Source organism: Anopheles gambiae, chromosome 2 (genome assembly GCF_943734735.2).
Source record: "Anopheles gambiae chromosome 2, idAnoGambNW_F1_1, whole genome shotgun sequence".
NCBI lineage: Eukaryota > Metazoa > Arthropoda > Insecta > Diptera > Culicidae > Anopheles > Anopheles gambiae.
Window position 1 is genome coordinate 3,144,106 of NC_064601.1, and position 20,890 is coordinate 3,164,995.

The 20,890-nt window shown below is 45.9% G+C and overlaps 1 protein-coding gene across 12 annotated transcripts in view; it reads left to right on the plus strand.

Annotated features, from left to right (window-relative positions):
* The window catches only part of LOC1281848 (furin-like protease 1), a 142,958-nt gene that overhangs the window by 105,886 nt on the left and 16,182 nt on the right, over window positions 1-20,890 (plus strand). For all 12 annotated transcript variants that reach the window (XM_061648439.1, XM_061648446.1, XM_061648441.1 and 9 more), the window contains 7 exons: window positions 16,293-16,514; window positions 16,586-16,714; window positions 18,447-18,928; window positions 19,054-19,259; window positions 19,432-19,618; window positions 19,804-19,977; window positions 20,149-20,267. In XM_061648439.1, coding sequence (XP_061504423.1) covers window positions 16,293-16,514; window positions 16,586-16,714; window positions 18,447-18,928; window positions 19,054-19,259; window positions 19,432-19,618; window positions 19,804-19,977; window positions 20,149-20,267 — 1,519 coding nt within the window. The remainder of the gene's footprint in view (window positions 1-16,292; window positions 16,515-16,585; window positions 16,715-18,446; window positions 18,929-19,053; window positions 19,260-19,431; window positions 19,619-19,803; window positions 19,978-20,148; window positions 20,268-20,890) is intronic.

Genomic DNA, 20,890 nt, shown 5'->3' on the forward strand with positions numbered 1-20,890 from the left:
ATTGTGGAGTAGTGCAGAATAAAAAAAGACGCATTCAGTGAGCTCTGCAAGATGAAGTAAATTATTTTTCCTCAACCACTCCCGCAAAGGGTGTGGAAAATGTATGCATTCATGAGGCTTGTGCTTGAAGAACGACGAAGTGTGCCCTATCGGACAGGTAACTCGGCCACACACGCAAACACACAGACATACATGCACATACATATGCAGAGAAGTGTCGAAGTGTTTCCATTTCCGGTTGGCGCCCGGAAGCAGAAGGTGATAAAGAACCGGAAAACAAAGCTCACCGGCATACCGAACACGATGCTGCCTCTTGTCCTCCCCCCCCACAGCGGAAGCTTTCGCTGTCGATTCCGGGAGGGCTTTTTCCCGATGTTTTCCCACTATCGTGTGAACTCGCTCAATATGCCGCAGAGCCGATCGGAGTGCAGGATCAAGCTGGGCAATAAATTTTCCGTAATGGATGTCGTTAAAATTGATTCATGAGAGCACTTGCGATTCACGGCAGGAAGTAGTGTCGCAGTGCCGTTGGGAAAACTGGGCCTAGCGACTACCTCACTCGCGCTCTCTCTCTCTCTCTTTCACTCTACACGGTAACGGTGGTTAGCGGATAGCATGCCATGGTTGTTCTTTTTCCGCAGCTTAAATCTTGCCCTTAAGGTTGTGGTCTGTGCGAGAGTGTTCGTGTGATATACTAAATGATTTACATTATCGAACAGTGGAACAAGGGCTGATTTACTCCGATCGGTTAATATTGTTAGCACTCATCGTGTAGTGGTGGTTCGGGCGAGATTGTTTGCTTTATCAGGCTGTTATTTGTTGATTCTGTGTCTGATAAAATTAATCGATTGAATTCGTACGAACGTCATATCCTTCTCAATTGCTTTGAATGTGTTCTCAAAAAACAGAAATGCAACTCACACCATTGCTACAATTGTTGAAATGAACCATAAGGGTGTAAAACTTTTACCATCCTCCCAGTTCCACAAAAAACGCGAACTTTTCCTTCGAGGAAAAGGTGAAGCTAAATAATCTCATCAAAAATGTTGAACGCTGTCTTTCTGCAATTATTTCCCGCCAAACACACAGCACACGGGCATACCCATCAAATTAGATGCGGAATAAAGTTGTACTGAGCAACGAAATGATAAACCCACAGTATGTAGAGAAGTGGGGTTAAATTCTCGAAAATGTGCCAATATGCTATCCAAGCACCGTGTGTTGGTGGGCTTGATGATGGCAAAAACTGCTTGCATAACGCGTCGCCTCGAATACACGCATGTGTCACACAGAGACGTGTGCGGTGGAAGCCCAAAGAAACATGATGATTTCGTCTGCCTTTGCTACCGTTCGGTCCTTCCGTTGGCGCACATCCTGTCGACGCCCGACCGGTGTAAAGAGGAGTCGGGCAGATATTCTGTCAGATTACAAAACTGGCCCGGCTTTTGCATTGCACCCAAAGTCGTCGGTGTGCCCCCGGTATTGAGTACGTTTCGCGAGACACACAGCGCCGAAAAGAACGCGAGAAAATGGGTGCTTCAACTTATGCTTCACTTTGCAAAACTTCCGTTCCGTTGCGGCTCCCGGTTCTTGTGTATTTGTGTTACGCCGAAAACGGGAAGACGCGTTATGCATACTTTCGCTTGCCGGCACAACGGCAAGACAGAGAGACAGAGAGACAGAGAGAGAGAGGTGACGGAGTAAGACGAATGTCATAAACAGTCAGAAGAACTCTTGAAAATTGAAAATGGAATCACTTGACTTGGAAGATTAAAATGAAACGAAATGTCAATGGGGTGGTGCCCGGGACACTTTGGCTTTCGTTTTCTCAAACCCCTTTCCCGTGTCTTGTGTTTGGATGTGTTTGGTTTGGATGTCGCGTGTTGCTTGAAGCATAACCTTTACGACGCTGAAGAGGTAGAAAGTAATGATAGGTAAAAAAACTTCATATCAAGCAAGTCTTGCTTGAAAGAGCGCTACACTATCAAACGGGTAGTGTTGCTGGTGGTTGGTTTTCATATACCACCCGAGTGTAATATGGAAAGCGTGTTACAATTTCCTTCAGAACAGCATCATCCATTGAGATGATAGCATTCAAGTTAAAAAATACAATTTGATACATTTGTATTTCATAAAAATATGCAATATGTTTCAACGAACAGCGCAGAATTTGTATTATTACTCGTTACTTAGCAGAATCGTCCAGCCAGCCAACGCAACGCGCAGAAAGGGAAGTAAAAACCTGATGCTCCGCCGGATACTAGCCTCGTGGCAAATGCATTTGCTAAGCAAGCAAGCGTTTCATTATACAGTAAATTACTTTCGCTTGATTCTGTGACGAAAAAGGGCAAACGAGTTTTGTTGCAGTAAAACGGGCGATTACCGCATGCTTCCCCTTCACGTCCGCTGGCCGCTGGTTTCGCCCATGTACACCGTATACAGAGTATGTTGCCGTTGCATGTAAATCCGGCAACCATACCGCTTTCCCGCCTGCCGAAAAGGTTGAACCCTGTGCTTTAGCCCTTGGCAGTTGGGTGAGCCTTTCGCTTCGCATTATCCCGTTCCAGCCGACGGTTTTACTGTTAATGTATCTGTGGGTGGAATTAAACCACCCGACTCGTCGCTCGGCACGGTTACTAAGCGCGGCTGATGCTTTCGCTCACTTATTAACGAAGTGCAGGATCAGGAGGGCGGATGATTTTTTGTTTTTTTTTTGCACACTTTTCCTTCTGAACCTTCCCAGCCACTGGCTTAGGACCACTGTATCCGTGCCGTGATGGGGTAGTAAGTAGTCTTTGCGCAAATTAATTACACCTTCTAGTACAGCACGCGATACGATAAGTCGTTTAAAGGTGGACCGAACCGTGTGTCGTGCTCGCTACACTTTCTTTAAGAACGTTCTGACTGGCCATCATTAATCTCGATGATGGTGTGGTTTCGTTGTAGTTACTTTTTGGGCCCAGCCTGCCAAAAGTGGCTGTAAGTTTATGGACGAAAATCTGTGGCGGGAACCTTTCTTTTCCCCCCTGCAGCATATTTCCTTGTGAGGTAAACCAGATCGTTTTGTTTTTTTAATGTTAATTAACTAACCTGAGATTGTACGTGAATTGAAGTTAAAAATTTTATCAGCCATTAACAGCGCAAAGCTAAGGTTAGGTTGATGATTTGCTGGAATTATTGGAAGGAAGAGGAATTGGTATTTGAATTGCTATTTACGCCAGCTTTATAAAAAAAAATCCCGTAAAATCTCTCCTAAACATTCCTTAGCAAAATGGGCGACAGAGAATATAGACAAAATGTATGCTTATGTAAAAATATTGGACAGAAGCAAACAGAAACCTATGACAGAAAGCAAACGCTATTTAAAATTACGGGAATTTACTGGGGCTGGCTTATATTATTAGATATCATGGAGCCTGAGATACGCAAACAGATGTCGGAAAAGCGGACGGAAAAGATGTCGGAAAAGTCGGATCTTATAGATAGGTTTGCCCAGGCTAGATCGTATTCGCGAAAAATTCAATTACAATCTGATACAACGAGAGATAACGAATGAATTAAGCAAAGAGACCGACTCGAAATATCGGTAAAGATAATAAGCATGTAACGTCAATTATGGGTCCCTTTTCCTTGAATGGCCTCAGTGTTGTAATCCTCGGTTATAAAAAATGGACAATTTTCCTTTTTCATGACTTCATTGCTTATTTAATTTGTGTCCGATGGTTCTAGGAATCTAGTAACATAGAATGATTTCTGTAGAAGCTAATCCAAAACTGCTTAATAAATATCCATTAAGCTGAGGTTACATTGTACCAATCTTTGGTTTTAATTAAAAGCTTAAACATTGCTAATGAAACAGGTTAGACGAAGTGGAGAGTCAAGTCGATCGCAGCTGGCACACTATGGATGGGCCAATTTAAATGTAGCACCTGACTATCGGTGATGGTGTTACCACTTCATTAAACCATACTTCAGATTTTTTTTTGTTCATGGTGATTGAGAAACATAACCAGGCAACACATTCACCCACCCGCACTCACAAGCATGTATGCGTCGGTATTTCGGTTTTTACTGGCCTGGTCCGTTGAAGACGAGCAACAAAGTATGGGGGGGGGGGGAAGTATGTCGGGAATTTGCATTCCAGCTTCTACTGTTTCTTCCCGTCGGTAATCGGTGAACTCTTTTGGACTTTAGATCTTTTTTTTTTCATTCTGGTATTTTTTCCGTACACTCTTGAACAATACCACCCGTGTAGGATAATCGGGTTGGGTTCGGAAAATTTCAATTATGCAAAAGTCTTGATTTATTACGCGCTGGGAAAGATAATGAAGACGCGTTTGTGGGTCATATGAAAGCGTTTTCGTGAATTTATTGGTGTTCCGGCGCTTTAATAAATACGGTAAAAGTAATTATGAATCACAGAAGCTGCATATAAAAGCAGCATAAGCCTTCGATAGCCTTCGTCTGGAAGAATGTGCCTCTAAGCTCACGGATAGCACGATTCCTCGAACATATCAGCAAAGGTTTGTCGATTCTTGTCAACCCTCTGAGGGCAAGGGTTAGGTCAAGTGGCAACAGTAGGAAATTACACTCATCCAGCACTAACTGGCCCGCTTCACACGAGAGTGTGCGACGATCCTCCCGACCGGTAATGATGTTTGCCACCGCACGCAGTCGCTTCCTCAACTACATCGTTGGGGCGGATACATGCATGCCAGCACGGTCGGAGACGTGTTTCTAAAGACAGATTGCATTAGCTCCAAGAAAACTCACTCCTCCTGCTGCAGAGATTGCGGTTGGTCGGTTAAGCTCCCTTTCTTCCGTTTACCGATGTGTACCGGTGACGGTTATCTGTCCATGCTTGTCTGTGTGTGTGTGTGTGTGTGTGTGTGTGTGTGTGTGTGTGTGTTTGCGTTTATCTGTGATCTGTATCGAAGCCGGGCCACCGCAAGAAGAAAATGTCTCACGCAAGGCGACGACATGAACAACAGTGCATCGTCTGCAGAATCTGTCCAATCTGTGGGTGCTTGTAGCCAATCGGTTGGACCCATTGGAAGTGCATTCAGAACAACTTGTTTGCCGCGGCAGAGTGTTGATGGTGATGGTGATGGTGGAACGAGGAGACCAACGAAGGCACATGGTGTCGAACCGATCTGTCGCTCTCGTCTCCCGCCAGGAACAGATTAAATGTTAATTTCATTACTTGTTCCGTGCCCGTCTTATGCAGAGGCCCCCACGCTCTGCAGATTGTTTTTGCCGAGGGAAGGGCAACACGAAACGAACATTATCGTTTCCCCCCCCCGGTCTCGTTGAGCTTGGGTAGGAAGCTTGGGTTTCCACTTGCGATGGAGGCGCCTGGTGGTGCGTTCAAGCTTTTCCGGCGAATCTTATCACCGCTGGCACGTACTGGCGAGCGGCAAAGCAAACGGGGTCTATTTTCTTAACAGTAGTAGCTCTGGTGTAAAATGGCAGTGGCCAGTCCGGGTGAAGATGATGGTGAAAGAGTTAGAACGTAAACGACACGTGTCCGCCGGCTTTGTGGATTGGATTTCATCCATTGGCCTTTTATCATCACTTTGATCTGATTTATTATGTTATGTCGGTATTGATTTTGTAGAAGCGTATAAACACTGGGATGTAGAAATTGATTGCAATACGATGAAAACAGTGATGGGTGCAACTCGGGAGAATTAAAATTTAATATAATGTGAAGTACAAATCGCTTAAGTATTTAACTTGGAATTTTCAAACACAACATCAACGCTTTGACACAGATTAAATTGGAATAACTTGCAGATACACTCGCCTGAAAAATGCTAGTAGCTTGACACACATTACTCACCGTGGCGAATCGTAGTGGGAGGGAGAACGACAAACGACCAAGTCGAATTATGACCCAATTTATAGGAAATAATTTTCCGTAATACACCACCGCCCTGCAGTGCTTCTCTCCTCCCATGACCACCACCACCATTACCACCACCATCAGCGCCAATCTGGCACGTCTCATCGATGTCATTTCGGGACGCCACCGTGCCCGGTATCATAAATGATGGATCCATCTCATAATTCCTCGGCCCTGGTGGAAGCATAATCAACGTCGCCTCGCCCGCTTTCCCGTTTGCCCAGTTGGCGCGTAGTCTCGGTGTGCTCGGTGCAGCTCGTGCTCTCGTGTGCTCGTGCAGCTCTACAGTGGTGTGGTGCTGGTGGCGGCCAAACGTCGTCCCGGATGATGGCATCATTTGCTTCTTGGCACAATTTTTCGCCATCGAAAGCAGCCGGCCCGCCAACACACTGCACTGCCATTGGAGGTGACGAAGAGGAGGGACGGGGTGCGAGACAGTGGGAGCGAAAATGTATAGCCAGCCAGCAGAATATATTCCCACCATAAATCTCCGCTACACTCGGGCTAGTGCTAGTAGTGTGTGCGAGCATTGGACCACATTGCGGGAAAGTGTATCTCGTGTGATGAGAAAAATTGGCTTGCTTTCTGTTCACTTTTCACTTTCTGCCAATGCTCTTTGGCGAACGTTTGTATGTATGATTCCTATCCTGGATTGGTGGTGCATTCGGGAAGGTATCTCTGCTCTGGTGCGATGTAAAAAGCACTCACACACTGCTATACGCAAATTAATCCTCTTCACTACAAAAACACTGCTCTCCCTTCTTTATACGTTTGCGCTTTTAATGGAATTATACTTTTAAAATATCCATTGGATGTGTTGCTTTCATTTTCCCGTGCAATCTATTTGCTAATAATGAAACCAATACAGCGTGCAGCGGGGTTTGCCGGTTGATTTACTGAACCCATCTCCCGAGCACACCACCACCCTCGCGCGTAATACAGTAACAAATGTTATCCATCGTTATCGCTAAAAGCAAACATTTGTCCTCGCTTGGGTGTGATGTATCCGTGGGAATGATGAATAACGTGATGACGGGTTTGGCGCCCCATTTTGCAGTGCGGCGATGAGCAGCGTAAATTGAATTTAGTCCATGCTCTTTTTTCTCGTTCCGTTGCTCGCTGTACAGCCCTCGCTCGTTGTGCCTTCGTCCTTCATTGTCGCAGCATTAAATTAAGGTAAAAACGTGCAATGCACATCTGTGGCTGTGTGATCCTACATGGATGGGGGCCCTGTGATCCACCTGGTATGTGCAGGCTTACAGTCCGTTTTTTCCCCCATTCCGCTTCCATGCCTTCATCAAACGGGCAAACATTTCTTCTAAAAGTTGTCTTTTTGTGACTGTGTTGCTGCCAGCTATATCTCTTTTTCAGCCTTCGTTTACATGCTGGGATGTTGGGAAAGCCTCCTCTATCCCACACCAAAAAAGGGCGAAAGGAAAAGCATAAATGAATCGCAAACTAAATGCTTGTGGCGCTGGATTTTAATATGTTTTCTCTTCGCTTTCAACGTTTTTTTGCTGCTGCCGCTGTTGTTGTTGCGACTGCTCAAACAGGATTGGTTACATTGGACCCACACACAACGTACACACACAGAGGCTAATATATGCTGTGCTGTTTTTATGTTCTGAGAGGATCGTTTTTGCATATTTGCCCCAGTGTTGTGTAGCAAAAAAACGGAGAGCCACTGAATTCAATCTGCTTGTAATGTATGAAGCAGACGCGACGAGGCTGAACGAAGGTGTAGTAGTACGTTTGGTCTGAAAATTAAATTTTCTTATAATGGTTTTCTAAAGACCATGATAATGTCCGTTTTTCTTTTTGATAAGCCAAGTGGGATGAATTCCATTTTAATGTAGCCATCCTACGAGAGGTGTAGACTTCGTTAAAGTGTGTAGACGCTTGTTCGCTGCCATATGAACACGTTAGCAAGTTCGGAGTGCATTACCCTGAAGCTGTGAAAAGATTAACGGAAAAGTTCTTATCTTTCATAATGTTTGCTTAGCCGCTTTCCGACAAACACGCCTAGTTTCGCTATCGAACCATCAGAACTACGGCAAAAAGCGCTACAACCATCTTCTCAACACCTTTCCCAAATGGCTCAACCAGCAATCTTCTGGGAGTATTAGCTTCTTCTGGGGCTACGAGCATCCGTTACTGATAGTCCAAGGAAAGCATCCGCTAGCATCCATCTGCTCCCACTTGTACCCATCAAATTTACCGTAGAAACTCTTGAGTTACGTGGCACCACAAGCTTAACCATCAACCCGAATCCAGCACAGCTAGAGCAGCAGAAACTTTGCAAGCTCCCGCTCTTAATCCTTGCCCCGTGGGACAATCTTGCCATCTTTTACCTTCCCCCAAAGGAGGGCTCCGATGCAGCGCACAGGCGGACGGAGAAAAGTAGCTGGGCAAATTGCGTGGTGGTCACGGTCCTGCTATCGATGAAGCTCATCTGGAAATCCCGATAGCATTAGGCAACTCTGCTCGCAATAGCCGGCTGGTGGTTGGCTAAATGGAGTGGCAAAACTATATTAGTGGCAGCACGGAAGTGGCTAAAGGAGTTTGGGCTTCGACAGCCAGAATTGATTAAGCAACAGGGAGCTTTTCCCCCACAGTAGGGGTAAATTCTCATATCTTGATTGCACCTGTCCCCCATCACTGCCACAAAACAGCTTCCTGTTTCCGGATTCACCTGGAGTGTGATCCGCTTAGGCTTATACCCTTTTCTCGGCCAAACTATGTTTAGGCATAAGATTAAGTCCGCTAGCGAGATGTGGTGCGATGGAAAATGTCTGCCCAACACCTTCGAACCATTCTCATTCCGGCTTGCCTTATCAGCATATCGAACCAGGGACACAACGGTGTAAAGTGCTAGGGCAGCACGCAAAAAAACCGGCTCCCAACATGACTCGCCCAAGCAGCTTAGATGTAAATTGTGGCTTTTTTGGCTGCTTCTCCAACCCCTGAAAGATTGCTTCCTGAAATTGACAGCTGATTGATACCGATCAATCGGATTTCAATTGACGTTGACGCAACATACATCAACTCCCCAGGCATCGTTTTTGTTTCATATAGCCCAAGAGACGGCACAACAGGGCGTTGCGTAAGAGAAATATGTGCCGCCGTTATGAAGATTGATAAAAAATGATCAATACATTTTGCCCGGGAGAGCGTGCGGCGAACCCACGCCGCACGCTCGGAGGGTGTCCGGAAGGCTAAAGACAAAAACATAAATTATTCATAGGAATCGGTTTAGGTGGATCAGATTGAAAGAGTGGGGAGGCGGGTGGGTGTAGGTGGATAGGTGGGTTTCCGTTCGCTGCCAACTGCTGCTGCATCCAGGCCGGACCGGATGCTGCCAGTTTCCTGGGACCACCGATATTGATTTTCCAATCGCTTTCGGTTTTATTTTTCCCTTGCGGTGTATCTTGCCACCTTCGTCCGTTCGTTGCGACCCGTACCGCACCGCAGAATGGGCGCTCGCTACAATAAAACAATATTTGTAAAGGTACTCTCTACAGCTCGCTTGAAGAAGCTATTACGTAAAGCCGATGGATTTATCGTGGCATTGTCTGCAATTGAGCCATTAAACAACGATGGCGGAACGGAGGGAGTGAGACGCTGGAGCGCAACGGTGGGCGCAGCACCATTCGGATTCGTGGAAAAGTTCATTTCCTTCGGGGGTCTGTAAGCTGTTACTGGTTTGCTAGTTACCTAGCAAATCGGAACCATTTCCCGGGGTTTTCCCTAAATGAATCAAGTGTATTTTGATTGTCATGATTCGCAAACGGGGTTCGTCCGACCGTACAGCGCCGAAATGAATAATCTATCACTTAACCAGGCGCTTTACTCTCCGCTGTAAACGTTGAACCGCTGCTGAGAAGTGATAAATCATTGTAAGCAATTCGTCCGTAATTGAACGTACAATGGTGACCGACTAATCCATCAGCAAAATGGAAGATTTAATTAATCGAATGAGGGCTCAAATGTTCCGAACACGATTTGTGTTCGGCAATGCACTTGTTGGGAAAGAGCGGAAATCACGTCCTTTCAGGCCAACAGAAGCGCCACACATCATCCACACAGAAGGAAAGAGAGCAAGAGAAAGAGAGAGAGAGAGAGATAGTGGAGGTTTTATCGTTTTGGCTGTGAGTTATAGCGGAATCACTGCAGTTGAGTTGAACATTGTTTATATCCGGCGAGGATGTGGCGCAAGCGATTAAAACAAAAATCCGACGGTTTTAAGTCCGCCGTAAAAGATTCGCGTGCCATGTACACACAGCACAGCAGCATCCTGCTGAACCGAAAGGCTCGTCTGCAGCATAATGCCCTGCTCTTCCGCGGATGGCTCCGGATTTTGCACCGCGTCTCGCTTATGTTTCTGCTGGCAGAAGTTCCGATGCGACGAATTGTCTTAAAGCATACCAGCGGCACACTCATTGCCAGAGCGAACGAGGCGTCGCCGCCGCCGCCACCGCCGACAACGACCAGGAGAATGAGAACGTAAGCGTTACACTTCGTGGTACATAAACTCTGAAAAGAATGCCATAAAGACATATCGTTGCATTTCGGGCGATGCACAAGCGGTAGCCGGATGGCTGGCTGCAAAGTGTTTCTGATTCTGAGCCCTCCAAGCCCCAGGCGTGGATTGTATCGTCGGCAAGCTTTACGACGTTTTTCTGCAGAGGATAGGTTTTTAACCTTAATGTCTTTACGCTGTGGCCGAGGCCGGGCCAGGGAAATGCTTTCATTTTCATGTCCTGCCGAGACAAATGGTTTGAATGGTTTGACTGCATGCAAAGGCCCTGTCTGCCGGTTTGCTTGCCTCTCCGTGAGCAAGAAGTCACTGACCGTGGCTGTCGCTATGGTCGTTTCCGGGCATGTTTGCGTCATCCAGCGAAGCGTCCGAAACAAGCCTGCATTAGCAGCAGCAGCAGCAGCAGCATACATTTGCCTGCATTTGGAGATCCCCCAGTAGTGGTTTGCTTTCTTGCGCCACGAGGAGAAGATGATGGAGTGTGCAATATGTCCGGAACCCGGCCCTTCTACACGTGGCTCCAGTATATTGACCTGAATAGTCCGCAGGGAACGCTGGCAAAGGCACAATCTCGCTCTCTATCTCTCCTACCACCATTCGGATGGTTGCCGCCGTTGAAGGTTGCCAAGACGGCAGTCGCTCTGGATGCTACTTTTGCTGCGTCAGTTATATCGGTACCGTTTGCCAAAAATTGTTATCATGTCATTATTTTAAAATTTTTTGAAACCCCTTTTTTAAGATTGGAAAGGGAAAAAAACGTTCGAGCTCTGTCTGGAGTGGAACAACTTTCCAAAAATTTCCCTTTTTTTTCTTTTGCTTTACCAGCCATTTACCAGCGCTTGCGAAAGCACTTTATGAGTAACCGGGATGCCGTATGTGTGTGTGTGTTTGTGTTCAAGTGGGGCTTGGCTGAGTGGTAAATCCGGAGGAGCGTCGGTCAAGCGGTCAGCGAACTGTAATTTAATTTAGTTCTACCGTTTTTATGCAGCTTTTCCCCGGCCAAACTGTGATGAAGCTTTCACAAAAAATCGACTAGTTTTTTTTCGCATTTTGTGCCACTGCTTCTAATTCTGTTACTTGACTGTAAAAAGTCCTTTACGTGGTGTGTGTGGAAAGGCGAAACAATTGTAATTGCACGTTCCGGCGCTTGTCAGAACTCCACAGTTCTGCCCTGCGTGTCGAGACTGTCGACAAACTGTGCCAACAAATTTTGACTTTGCAGCTTTGACTGCATTTGCTTCGCTCGTTTAACGCGGTTGAACAATTCAACTCCTTTCCCTTGCATGTGTTAATTAAGATAGCTTGTGCTCTAGCTTTTTTTACTTTGAAAACAGAAAAGAAACAAAACAGTAAAGATTTGCAGCGTTTTTTTACTATTCAGCTTTGGGAATTATTCTTCAAGGTGTAATTTATGATGTAAAGTTTGTCGAAATTGTTTTCATGTACTCTACCAAGCCAGAACCGAACCGGGAGAAGATTATCAGTCATTGAAAGAAGAGGGTCGAAGAGGTGGAAAGTTTTCTAATGCGGCCAGCTGTGTATCAACTGTGTCCATCGTGATTAACATGACGTGATAAGAATGGGAAGACTATTACGACTTTTAGTTCATGTTGGAAGCAGTTTATTTATAAGTTCAACTGTCAGTTGCAAACCGTGCAATGGGGCGGGTTGAGCCTTGGGTGAAGGATAAAGCGAAAGTAAAAATAATCAAATTAAAGATCGGGACAAATCATTATCTAGAAACAGCCCAAAAAAAGGTCCCCCACGAGAAGAAAGAATTAGTGGGAGAGCGATATTGTCCACCAACAGTCCGCAGCGGTTAATTAATTGGAAAAGTTGGACCTTCTGAAACAGCTGACCCCCCTCTGGTGTGGCGGTGATTAGGATGGAAAATTGGTTTCCGTTTTTTTTTGTGTGTGTGTCTGTTGATATTTGATCTCCGAAGGGTTAGGCTTCGAGCGGGCTTTTTTTGGTGTTGAATTAAAACCAAAAATCTGCCAGGGTCATTTACAAGCTTTATAACAAGCAAAAGGCAAACAAAGCGGACAGCAAAGTGATGGAATAAATAAATCATGACGGCGGTCATTAATGACTTTTCTTGCTTTCTTTTTGCTTGATTTCATATACAACGAATAGATTCAATACGTTGTACGCTTTCTATTATCGTGTTAAATGATGCCTTATTAAAGCTAAAAAGGAATATTTCAGTAAAACAAAGCCATTCCGAGCACAAAAGCAGTCATGTTAGGTGAAACTGTAAACTGTAAAGTCATTTATCGTACAAAGAATACAATGTAGCAAAACAAAACATTGTTCAGTTCCGGGGTTATTGGATCGTGTGCCGCATGTGAGCCTTACCGTCAGTAAAGTCGCCAAGAGTCGATCATCAATCATCCCTGTGTGGTTAAAAGCTTTCGACCAATATTTTGCAACACTGAGCTGTACTTAATTTCTCCACATTACCTTCACTGATTTTCTACGTCCCTTTGTTTGGTTTGACATCCGTCAGGCTGAGGGACCACAGATCTGGAGGGCGGGGGTTGAGAATGCTTGTGCTGACAGCAACACAATTTCTCAAAAGTGTCACCAATTGACTCTCTTTCTCTCACATAAAAAGGCAACCACTTGTTTAACGACGTTCGATCATTAGTTATCCTGAAGTGGGTGAAGAGACACATCTTAACGTACACACACACACACACACACATACATCACCGTGTCCTCCCACGTGGGAAAAGGGTTAACTTTATCCTTCGGTCAGCGGTCCTACAATGGCTCCTCCATCATCAACTGTACTATAATTTCTGTGCACTATTGTTGAAGTCATGTGTGTGTTTGTTGTTATCGCCGACCAGGGCCATGTTGTGATTGTTGTGTGATTATCATCGTCGTCACGCAAGAAAATAACGCAAAAAGTACAAACTTGATGTGTGTAACGAATTTCCAACTCTGTGTAGAGGACTTATAGCAGCGCCGGGGTAGAATGCAAGTACTAACATCCTTCCGAAATTACGAGCTAAATTACTTCCGTGCACTTATGGCACAGCAATGAACAGAAAGAGACCAAAAACACTTTAGACACAACACGGTTGTGCAGTCACTGCTGATTTTGTCTGATATCTAATGATTTCTCTGGTTGGTGTTGCTGTGTGCAGCCACCGAGCATGGGAAACTATGTTGCGCTAAATGGCTTTGCGGAGACCACAAAACCAATGAACTCCTCAACCCGTTGGAGCAGAGTCAAGGGGGACGCATGGAGTCGTCAGTGTGAGTGTCTGCTGATTTCAACACCCGCCCCGCCCATATGTGCTCTGCTATTTGAACACACAGTTTAGGCAACGTGCGTGTGTACTTTCAAAGTAGCAGTAATTAAATTTCTCATCTCCAGGGTCCACCCAGGGACTTATGCTGGCGTGTAGTGTTTTGTTGCTGGTTTGGTGCCTTTTTGCAAGGCGAGCTCACGAGGAAGGCACTTTTCCAGGGTGTAAAGTTTGCCTGGGCGTAATGCGTTCGCCACTTATACGCCCTGTCTTCAAATCCATCGTCGGCACAATCCTTTACGTGGGTAGTACGCCTTCCGTCACAAGGTGATGTTGTGTTTAACAGTACAGTTTTAAATTTTTCTCACTCACTTGCTTATCACCTTTCAACATAGAGTGGGTCGTCACATTTAGACAGTTCTACAGCTGTTAGTGTAATTTGGGCTTCTTATTTCATTATGACCTTGTTCCTCGCTTGCCAACGACTGAGCAATGACTGTGATCAGTTTATTGCCCCTAGACCCTGGGCAATCCTGACCCTTTCAAGAACAGAGCACACATGTCGATGTACAAAAGGTTCTTGTGAAGGGTGCTTATGGCGCTCTGCAAAACTAGGCATTCGCTAGAGCTATAAATCATAAATCATAAAAGGTTCCGTGCAATAACAAAACATTAATTTGAAAGGATTGCAAAACTATTCCCTCCCCAACCTAACGTAAATTGTGGAGAGGTGTTTTTTGTTGGGGGGAGCAAACCATTTCATTCGAGCAAATTTCAGCATTAATTCATTGTTAGGCTTCAAATGAATTGTGCGTACAGGTCTTCCTTTATGGGATAAATGCTGTCCACTTTTACGATTGAATACGGAACATATTTTCATGGTGAGCTAGTAATTCCAAGCATGGAATGTGGAGAATGATGGAGACACATCTATTGAGGGGATTAAATGGAATACACAAAAATTGCTTGCCATCAGTTGAACCGTAGCATTTCCGCATTTTAAGAGTGCACACAGTACAGCACCACCCCATAAAACAGTTTTCGGTTTGTTCATTTGCTTTTATCATCAGTCCAACCCGGGGCCGTGTCAAGTTTACCATTTCCTGATTCTTTCGGAAACAATTTGCCCACAAATATTGGTACAATGATTCTCTACCCCTCAGCAAACCCCAATTGTGCAGGGTGGTTGTTAGCATATGGGGGAGTAAACGCACGCACCGTTACCGTTTCCTGTGTACCTGCTGGCACCTTTTTGTTTTGTCTCTAGCCAACAATCGGGTGGAAATGATTGTGAAGTGGACTGGAAACCCCAATAAACCCCATTTCTGACTGGCACAATGTTCGAATCGATTTTTATTTCCGTAGAAATCACTGGTGCTACACTGCTGAGGGGTATGTACACCACAATAGGAACAACACACATGTGCTCGCATTACATCGTCTTGCCCGAGAGCAACCTTTCCCGGAGCAACCGTAACCCGTACGAGGGCAAGGTAGCGTCCGCAAGTCAGCCAGGATGAGGATGCAAGGGCCCGAAACATTGCTTTTAAATTAAATTCATTAGCAGCACCGTTGGAGAGCGAAGTACTATTTATTCGGTGGTGGACTGGGTTGGTTTCCGAGAGTATGCATGAAAATGCTCGAAATTGTTTCGGTAGAAATTTCAAAGTTTTCCCGTAGCTTTGCCTCGGCGGAAACCAATCTACGAATAGGTGTCGACATTCCAGATTTTATGTTCTGGTTTTCGCATGACCATATTTCGATGGAAGTAAGTGTTTTTGCTATTCAAAGTGACGCATAACTTGCAATGAAGCACCTCTATTTAAGCGGAATTAGTTTGCTTAACAGGTAAAAATACTTTTTCACACGCTGCTTTTTGCATACTTCAAAGTGCAGTTGTGGCGTAAAGTAAAGGAAACGCACTTCATGCGCGAGCGTTTAATGCGCACTCTGCCAACGATTTCATAATTGATGCTACGGTTGCGTATTTTTAATCCGTTCGGCAAAATGGTGGAGAATACTTTTCCCATTATGAAAATTAATTTAAAAACTCTACCGAAACTCATTAATAAAAGCAAGCAAAATCCAGCTTGTCCTGAGGGAAAAAATAAAGTTGGAAATAGCTTGACTCGCAGGCAACCTGTTTTTAGCCTTATTAAACATCATTATGCCACTGGCGGTACGGTTACGTGCATAAAGAGGGACAGAAAAGGTATGTTTTACTTCTTAATCTGTCCATTTTTGGTGACGTTCTGATCGGGTATGAGGGAAACGAATTTACGACCTACGCCCCAACGGAAAAGCTCTTTTACTATATAGAGCGAGACTTTACTTGCCTCAAGTTAATACGGTACAGATGATCCTTTCGCGTCCTTCTGCTTACTGATGATTTACTTCCGGTAGGTGTATTGTAAGACTCTGTCGTGTTTTATCACCATTTTTTTTTTAGATTTTCTAGGTTATTTGCTCCATTTGTCCAGGATTGAACACACATCACATAAGCCCCAAACTGTCAAATAATCGTAACCTTGGAAACGTCGCACCAGCATGTCACTCAAACTGTTCTTCTTTTTCGCACCTTCTTCCATAGATCTTTCACGAACACTACCACTTCGAGCACAGCCGACTGCACAAGCGGTCGCTCAGTCCCTCCAAACCTCACCAGCAACGGCTGGAATCGGACCGGCGTGTCCGGTGGGCGAAACAGCAGCGGGCCAGATCGCGTCAAAAGCGCGACTTCCGACCGCTGACCAAATCGTACCAGCTGCCGATCCAGCTAAACGACCCGAAATGGCCCGAAATGTGGTACTTGGTAAGGTGTACCGCTGGCAAGGTTAAAGATGTCATCCCATATTAATGTGTTCAAAATTGACTCTCTTACAGAATCGCGGCAACGGGCTGGACATGAATGTGATTCCTGCGTGGAAGGAAGGCGTTACGGGGAAAGGGGTGGTGGTAACGATTCTAGACGACGGACTGGAATCGGATCATCCCGATCTGGAGCACAACTATGTGAGTGGCTGAGGCGTTTTAGTTTTATTTTATGATTTTCCTTCATTTTAGTTGAGCACTACGATGCGATGCTGGAATTAAAATGCAAGCAAAGACACTCGAAAGCGCGGCGATGCAACAGATTTCAAACACGGCAAAAACAGGCACATGAAACAAAAAGCTTAATATTATACAGGACCAACCCGTAATCGTGTCCGGTGTACAAAAAGAGATCCAACAGGGTGTAAAAATTCCCACCTGTCACACCTGGTGGATGAAAAAGTTTTGTTGCCCTGTGGAGAGTTAGTTCAACTAGCCTTTTGGAACTGCTCCTTTTTTTTACTGATGTCATGGTCCGATCCCGGAACAAGCGCTTGGACCGAAACACCACCTTCGAGTTACCATCGAGTGTGATGAGTTTTCACGCTCACGTGTGTTTCACTTGTTCCGTTTTCACCTCTGGGGAGTGCAAACAAATTTTTACCCTACACCGATGAACGCGTCGGAACTGGGGGCCCGGACATGGACCGTCCGTTGTGGCCGGCTTGTACATGCATGCTTTGGCAGGTCAAAAGAATGGTTCTACATTTCCTCCCTTTCGATGTTGGCTGATGGTGGTGGTGGGAGTCGTCCACCGTCGTTCACCCTTGCCGAAACGATGTAAGCTGTCGTGTGCAGAATTTTTAATTGCACTCCTCCTTTTTCCTCAGTGCAAGGGAAGAACCTATCCTGCGTCACTTCCCTTGCCGTTGCTTTGGTGCCTTTTTCAGCGCAAATGCTACTGTTTGAACAGAACTTGAGCGCAGATCGGAGTGTGCAAGCACGGACGCATCGGCGAAGCGATGCACACTGCTTGATGTGTTTTCGTGCGCATGAATATTTATACTGTTCTTGACTTCCGAGAGGCCTTGTTTTGAATGATATCTTCAGAAAGTGAGGCCACTGTTTTTATCTGTCGTTATGTGATTTTCGATGTTCCGCTTGACTCTGCCAAAGATAGTTAATAGAAAACTTGCGATATGAACGTAAATTTAAAATGCTTTCTATGGGTTGTGCTTTAAATACTGCTTGGTTGATTCGATTTAAAGCCCCCGGAATTCCATTCCATTCCAGTTTGCCACAAAAATGAAATACTAATAAATGTGTTCTACACTGCACAGTGTACCCCTCGAATGGTGTGAACGCATAACGATTGCCCACTGGTGAATAAAATCCCCAGAAACAAGCATTGCCATCAAAATTAATCCTGTTTCATGCAGCGGACGGATGATGCAGCTTATGTCAGGTTGCCAGCCCGGTTTGCTGCCCGTCCGGTTGACCACAACCTATTTTTTTGCACCTGCCTTCGGAATGTCAACATCAAATCCTTTACAGTTGAGAGAACAATGCAAATATGTTAACGTATGCTGGGGGTGAAAACAGTGGCCCCAGGCGATGCGTGCCTTGCGAGCGGATAGTAGTTTTACATCAATAAAAACACATTCATAGCAGGTAGAGTCAACACTTTCGGGATTACAAGCAACCAGCCATGCATATGATGTTTGCTTGGTCGGTTGGTAAACACGGTCCGCACGTAAACGCTTTATGATGAACCGTGTTGTCTCTGCGACTCAATGAAGTTTAACTAAGAGAAGTAAAAAAACGTGTATGCTCAAATAACTATTTCTGAATGCTGAATGCATCGTATATAAGTTTGAATGTTTGAACGGTTCAAATAATCCAAATTTTTGTCTGCTCCTTCCCCCATGCACAGGATCCGTACGCGTCGTACGATGTAAATAGCTCCGACAACGATCCGATGCCCCACTACGATCTAACCGACTCGAACCGGCACGGGACGCGGTGTGCCGGTGAGGTGGCAGCCACGGCGAACAATTCCAAATGTGCGGTCGGTATCGCATACGGGGCAAAGGTCGGAGGTGTGCGAATGCTGGACGGTGACGTGACCGACATAGTGGAGGCGCGCTCACTGGGTCACAACTCCCAGCACATAGACATCTACAGTGCGTCCTGGGGTCCGGACGACGACGGCAAAACGGTGGACGGGCCGGGCGAGCTGGCGACGCGCGCCTTCATCGAGGGAGTGCGTAACGGGCGCGGCGGCAAGGGCTCAATTTTCATCTGGGCCTCGGGCAACGGTGGTCGCGAGCATGATAACTGCAACTGTGATGGCTACACCAACTCCATCTGGACGCTTTCGATATCGTCCACCTCCCAGGAGGGTCAGGTGCCTTGGTGAGTAGTGCTGTTGGGGGAGGGAGCGCTGAGCTGTTGTGTGGCCTTATTGCCGCTTTCGCTCTGTGTAAATACACTGCAATCGCCTTCTGCGCTATGCTTATCGCGTTATTCTCGCCCGCTAGGTTCTCGGAAATGTGCAGCTCAACACTAGCGACAACGTACAGCAGTGGGAACACCAACGAAAAGCAGGTGATCACAACGGATCTCCACCATACGTGCACGTCGTCCCATACGGGCACGTCGGCATCGGCTCCACTGGCGGCCGGCATTGCGGCACTGGTGCTGGAAGCCAACCGTAATCTAACCTGGCGTGATCTACAGCATATCGGTAAGTCAAACAATCGCTCACATGCGCTTTGGTCGCATGAGCGAATTCCTTGCAAAATGAAATTTACCACTGGCGAAAGGTTCGCTATCGTGCCACTGCACCAGAAAACAGTCTCTCATTCGTTGCTTGTCCCATCTTTTTTTTTGCGGGCTTTAATGTCCCTTTTTTCTAGTTGTCAGAACGGCAAAACCGGGCAACCTAATCGATCCGAACTGGTCGGTAAACGGTGTCGGTCGACGGGTGTCCCATTCGTTCGGGTACGGCCTAATGGATGCAGCGGCTATGGTCCGTTTGGCACGCACCTGGAAAACCGTCCCGGAGCAGCAGGTCTGCGAAATCAACGCGCGCCATCTGGACAAGTAAGTTCGCCTCGCATGGCCTATAGCGTGGGCCCCTACACATGGGCCCGAAATTCTAACCGTACGCCTTTCCGGCCTTCTTTTGAAGCCACGTTTCGCTTCGTGTGCACCGAGGTTTTGCTTACACATTCACTCAACGTTACCGTCACATCTTTTTTTTGTTTCCATCTACTATTTCGCTGCAGACAAATACCTCCCCGAACCAAAGTCACCCTGCAGCTGATCGTGGAGCACTGTATGGGCGTGAACTATCTCGAGCACGTACAGGCCAAAATCACCCTTACCTCGCAACGGCGTGGCGACATCAAAATCTTCCTAACCTCGCCATCCGGTACGCGGGTCACCCTGCTGACGCCAAGGTAAGGAAGCACCTTCTCCCGTGCTGTGCTTTTTCGTGTTTCGTGACCGAGTCCAAATGGTTTGGCTTTCATGTTTTTTTTTCTCTCTCTCTCTCTCTCTCTCTCTCTTTCTTTTTTCCTGTCCTTCCACGACGGTGCCTATACCATTTATCTGCATATTGGACTCGTTAGATCCCACGATTTGTCGCGGTCTGGGTTCAATCAGTGGCCGTTCATGTCGGTGCACACTTGGGGCGAGGCACCCCACGGTACCTGGCAGCTGGAGATTCATAATGAAGGTCGTTTGTTAGGTAAGTTTGGCTAGATTTAACGCACACGAACACGCTGTCGAGCCGAAACTGAATGAAGCGGGCTGTGCGATTTCAATCGTGAAGTCCAATAGTAAATTTAATCTAGACCGTCCATCTGTATATCTGTACATGAGATATGCTTTCTCGTGCAAAATGTGGTTACATTTCTCATACATTAAATGTTGATTGATGCTCAACCCGATTTGAGAAGCTCATTATTATCTCATCGCAATGCGCCTGGGACGTTAGAATTAATTGGTTCTAACGAAGGTTGGCATTGAGAGAAAAGCTATTATCTGCTGCAGATTGACTACCACTTGCTTTAACTGATGTCACAATCATATCAAGCGGATCGATACACACTTTCCGCCAGCACAAATGACTGAGCTATCCAAATGAGCCATTAATCATATACGAAATGTCTTATAAATTGGTTTCTCTAAATGACGTTCCACTGGCGGGTGCATCCAATTGCTCCGTCAGTCGCTTTGAATGAACACCCGGATAAGAAAGCATTTCCGCTCACCGTCGCAAATACTCAAGCGTCAAATACGCCATTGATGCAGGATGTTAATGAGCCTAGGATCGATTTTAATTAAAACTAACATCGATTCGGGCTGCAA